At 39.6% G+C, this 5730-nt stretch overlaps 1 protein-coding gene across 1 annotated transcript; it reads right to left on the reverse strand.

Annotated features, from left to right (window-relative positions):
• Positions 1-2133: 2133 nt before the first annotated feature.
• On the reverse strand, positions 2134-3951 carry LOC127529023 (zinc finger BED domain-containing protein 5-like). The gene has a single exon (XM_051931270.1). It carries the CDS (start codon positions 3949-3951, stop codon positions 2134-2136), a length of 1818 nt encoding a protein of 605 aa, XP_051787230.1.
• Positions 3952-5730: the final 1779 nt, after the last annotated feature.

Raw genomic sequence — 5730 nt, forward strand, 5'->3', positions numbered from 1 at the left:
ACAGGGTGCCAACCCACCGCAGGACACACACAAACACACACCAAGCACACACAAGGGCCAATTTAGAATCGCCAATCCACCTAACCTACATGTCTTTGGACTGTGGGAGGAAACCCACGCAGACACAGGGAGAACATGCAAACTCCACGCAGGGTGGACCCAGGAAGTGAACCCGGGTCTCCTAACTGCGAGGCAGCAGCGCTACCACTGCGCCACCGTGCCGCCATGCTCAATGTGCATGCTGCCAATTGAATGGTAAATAAGCTACTCTTTTGGGTTCATATATTTGTAAATCTGACTCTGATTTCACTATCCATGAACCTCACCGCACATCACTATTTCAGTACTGGAAGCAGAAATCATCAACATACAGTCTGCTGGTGTCAGTGGCCAAGGACCTTGTCTGTGTACCTGCTTTACAGGCGCTCGTCAAGCAAATATTTTCACTGTGTGGCTATCTGTGCAATGGACGTCATTGCAACATGAACAAATCTCTCGAAATGCGTGCTTGTTTAAAGTGTAACAACAACGTGCTTGCACAGACTGGTTTCTTGGGTTGAAACATTTGATCTTGCTGACTATACTCATTAGGCCACTTAATCTGTTTGATCATTGATAGTCAAGCTGTGTTTAACGACATTATGAACTGTGCGTGTATTTTATTGACTGAAACATAACTTAAATTGAAATATGTGTAGGCCAGCATTTGTGGTCTTACAACAGAAAAAAAACTAAAATTGTACTAATAGTATGTAAAAAAGCCAGAACTAATAAAATAAAAACTAAAATTTTAAACACAGAACTAAATAAAAATAAAAATTGTTGACTCCACTGAAAACTAAAACGAAATAAAAATGAAAATTAATTGCATAAAATAAAATAAAAACTAAAACTACAATTAATATCAGAACTGAAATATCACTGTGGAGAACAGTGCCTAATGTTGTGATTGCAGTTGTCATTAATTAAAATCTATATTAGGAGACACTATCATATGAGTGTTTCGTCTTGATTTCAAAGAAAGCATGGTGTTTTGCTGAAAAGAGAAGGCAGAATTTTTTTTTAAATGAACCAGGAGATAGTAAACATAGTTTAATAATATGCAAAAGGTCAAGAACCAGGGGCCTCATGTATAAACGGTGTGTACGCACAAAAATGTTAAGTAAGAACGTTTCCACATTCAAATAGCGATGTATAAAACCTAACTTGGCATAAAGCCACGCACATTTCCACGGTACCTCATACCCTGTCATACGCAAGTTCTCTGCTCGGTTTTGCAGACTGGTGGCACCCAGCGTCAAAGCAGTGCTACTGTTCCTGTGTGGTTATCCTTTCTTTTTTAGATCCACATCCCTGACGCTGCTTTTTAAATACACTGAAATTAACCGCATATGGATTTATTAGTTTAATGCCTCTGATTGTAATTAACCTGTAACAATATAATGGTCCCCAGAATGGTCAAACTATTCCAAATACCATAACTACTTTAGCGTTGTTACTCTCACTGCACCTTCTTCTTCTTCTTTCAGCTGGTCCCGTTAGGTGTTGCCACAGCAGATCATCTTTTTCCATATTACTTTCACTGCACCACTCAGAGTATTTATATCACTGTATCTGATTGTGGAATCACAGCTGTATAGCAGCTGATTGGAAAGAGAATTATCGGTATACAGCAGTGCTTCTCAATTATTTTCTGTCATGCCCCCCCTAGGAAGAAGAAAACATCTCGCGCCCCCCGCGCGACTATAAATAGTATCATTTGTCTATAAAATTGTTATAAGTACACCTCTGCATAACACTGTATCCTTATTAACGCATAAGAGAATAAAAAAAGAAAGAAATATGGACCAATTTACAACAAAGAATAGCTTTATTAAATGTAACAGAAAAGATTTAAAGTGCATTCTAAATTCAAAAAAAATTAAATCCTTAATTAAACTATAAACATTTTTTGATTGACCATGTCAAACCATATGATACTGAAAAAAAATACATAAAATCAATAAATAATAATGCATTCAAACTGATCACCAACATTTACTCAGGAGCACAATATTAAAAAAACTTTAACCTGCAAAACAAAAATATATAAAATAATTTGAGCTGATTTTTTAATCAGAGATGATGTCTGGATTAATGGCTACAATGAGCACGTTTTGCAATGCACAGCTTTTCAAAGCAGGGTTTGAAGCAGGACACAGCAACTCTCAGCTCCTTCTCAATGTGTAGCCAGGACCTGTATTTGCTTTTCAGAGCAGCAACAGCAGAGAAGCCAGTCTCACACAAGTAAGAAGTTGCAAATGGAAGAAGAATGTGCACAGCTCTTTGTCCTAAGAGTGGATATTGCTTCTCCACATTCAGCCAGAATTCACTCAGTGTCTGGGATGTGAAACTTAGTCTCAATATGGAGTCAGATGTGATTTCTATGAACTGCTCCTTCTCTGCAAGGCTAAAACCAGTTGGAGCTGGTGCATTAAAAGGATCTCTCACCCAGTCATACTGGGAACTGTTTTTAGGGAAGTACTTTGTAAAGAATCCCATCAGTGATGAAATATGCTGCTTAAAATATGGAATCACTGAGGTGACATCATAGTCAGTAGTGTCAACAAATTCCTGCAAGTTCTCAAATGACACAGTATTTCCTTCATCAAGTCGCCTGCCCCACATTGCAAGCTTTCGAGTGAAAGAGTTGATCTTGTCTGTGACCTGAGGGAGGTGTTGATTTTTCCCTTGAAGCTGTAGATTTAGTTCATTGAGCTTTCCAAATATGTCACTCAGGTAAGCAAGTTTCATCAGAAAGTTCTCATCACTAAACTTTCTTGCAACTTCATACTTGTGCTCCTGCTCCAAAAACATTCTTATCTCTTCTCTGAGCTCAAAAACTCGGGATAACACTTTTCCTCGTGACAGCCACCTTGCTTCACTGTGAAACAGCACAGCTTGATGTTCAGCTCCCATCTCGTCACAGATAGCAGAGAAAACTCTTGTTTTTAGTGGTCTGGTCTTTATTAAATTGACTACTCCTACAATGTCAGTCATAACCTCACTTAATTCAGAGGAAAGGTGCCTTGATGCCAGTGCCTCTCTATGTAAAATACAGTGTGTCCACTCAGCATTAAGTGAAGCCTTCTTTATGAGAGTCCGAAGTCCTTTTCTCATCCCTGCCATGGTCTGTGCACCATCACTGCAAACACCAATGCAGTTCTCCCACTTTAGCCCATTCTCAGTCAGGAAGCAGTCTAGCATTTTGAATAGCTCTTCGGCTGTGGCTCTGTCTCTGACATATTTACAAAAAAGTAGATCCTCACACAGGGAATTTGTCATTTCAAAACGTACATAAGCAATAAACAAACAGTCTTTGTTGCTGTCAATTGCTTCATCAAATTGTAAGGCAAAACGTTTATCTTTGAGTTTTTCTACCAGCTGTTCTTTAAGATCGTCAGCAATGTCATTTATACGTCTAGCAACAGTGTCATTTGACAGAGGGATAGTTTTTATTTTTGCAGCACTTGCGTCATCCAGCATGACAGAGACCATGTCTAATACTGCAGGCAGTATCAGCTCTTCTGCTATGGTGTGGGGTTTTTTGCACTGAGCAATTTGGTACGCCACCTTATATGATGCCAACAACGCTCGCTGGTTTACTGAAGTAGCAGTCAGAAAGTGGGATGATTGCTGGCAATATTCAACACGTTTTCGCTGAAAAAACTCAAGCGGCTTATCAGCGTGATTAGGGTGTAATGTCTTTAAGTGACGCCTTAATTTATTTGGCTTCATGCTGTCCGTTGCCAACATTTTTAGACACAGTAAGCACACCAGTCTTTCCTCGTCTCCCACCGTAGTCACAGTGAAGCCAAGCGCTACATACGCTTCGTCATATTTCCTCGTCTTAGCTTTCGGGAGACTTTCGTTTGTCTCTTTATCTTCTTCTTTCTCCGCCTGTCTTCTCATCCCTGTTAAAAAATTTTTCATGATGTCACTTGAGGGTCTGCTACACTTCGTGTCTACACTTCATACTCATACTTTGTACTGTGTGCAAAGTGCGCATGCTCAGTGCAAACAAAACCCCTACACCACCGAGCGAATGCTCCCTGCACACACTGTGCCAATGAGAGCGCCACTGCCCCTTAATGTAGTGGAGTGGTATTGCACTTTATTCTAGAACAGTAAAAAAAAATCAAAATAGAAAAATAAAAAAGCATGTTCCCCGAGATCAAACGCGCCCCCCTTGACGGAGCCAGCATCAAGCACACAGCATCAAGCACACGCTGCCTCAGCCATGCTGTCTATTGAACTGCTCTCATATGACAAACACTTCAGAGCCTTTCCTGTACTGACCTCGCGGTTCAGAAACAGTTTCATCCCAAGACCTCTAAACGTACTCAATCAGTCCATCAAGTGCTCCTTGTAGAATTGTTTGTACTTATAAGTACAATTACCTCACTGTAAACTTGCGATAAAGTCATAATATTGCACAACCTGAGCCACTTTATAAAGCGCGTATTTACATATGATGACGATATCATTTTTAAGATGAAATGCAGCAAAATATGTTTATTATATTATACAGATAAAACTTTAACTTTAACTACATGGTGCCGCATCGCTAGCGAGCCGCTGGCACTCCGTTCACGGATTGTTCCTGCCTCGCGCTGTATTCTTGCTGGTGCTGACGTGACACTGGAAGGACAGATGGATAGAATAATTAAACGCGTACTACGAAGAAATTTCAATGTTCCTTAAAAGTTTTGAAGAATTGGTGTTCTAAGCTTACAAATGGTTTAACATCTATTACAGAGCTGATTGTGCAGCGATTGGGTATTTGGAGAAAGAAAAGTAAGGACAGGAATTCGGGGTTAGTACGTTTGAAAGAGACAGTACTGCTACAATAAAGTATATCATCGAAGGTCGCGCATGCCGCAGCAAGCATCTTGCGTGAGACATGAACAATCACTGCGCCACTATGTTCCCATGTTTAATAACATGCTTTGTCTCCTATCATCATGAAAATATCACGTATACATCTCAGTATTTTAATTATTCAGAGAGCTCTAATATCACGAATGTAATGGATTCTGTGTTCTGTCGAAGGAAGAGAAAACCCAGAAGCACATAGTGATTCACACACAGAGTACATAGAAGATCAAATACAAAACAAAGCATTTAACGTGCTACTTTTGTTACGATGGGATTGAGAAACTTGTAAATTAAACAATTTAGGATAAAGTTTATGATGTTCTACTTTATTTTGTCATTAAAATAAACTACGTGATTAAAGTGGAAATTTCGAGATTAAAGTTGACATTTCATGCTTTTTCTCTCTGTGTGCCTTTTTTTTTCTCTGTACCCTAATAAGCTTTCATGTGACACTCAGACGGTAGGCTACGACTCGCCTTTTCACGGCAATTTTGATATGTGACAACTTCTTTTTTATTTCGGGCACTGTACGACTTTGTGAACTTGAGCTCTCGAGTTTCTCCGACACGCTATGTCACTCGATCAATTTTCTTTTGTTGTTTATACCACTGTTTAAACCAACAAATAGTATGTTTTTCCTTGCCTCCACTTGGTATTCGCTGAAATTCTTCTATTTTCCCTCTTGCTTTTGCCATTATCTTTTCACAGAAGGCTGAGCTTAAGGGCTATTTATATTGATTTGCATATTCAAAGAGGCATAATTCTGGGAGGAGTTGGGGCGGGACAGCAGGCGCGTGCAAGTGCATTACTTTT

The sequence above is a fragment of the Erpetoichthys calabaricus genome, chromosome 8, assembly GCF_900747795.2.
Source record: "Erpetoichthys calabaricus chromosome 8, fErpCal1.3, whole genome shotgun sequence".
NCBI lineage: Eukaryota > Metazoa > Chordata > Cladistia > Polypteriformes > Polypteridae > Erpetoichthys > Erpetoichthys calabaricus.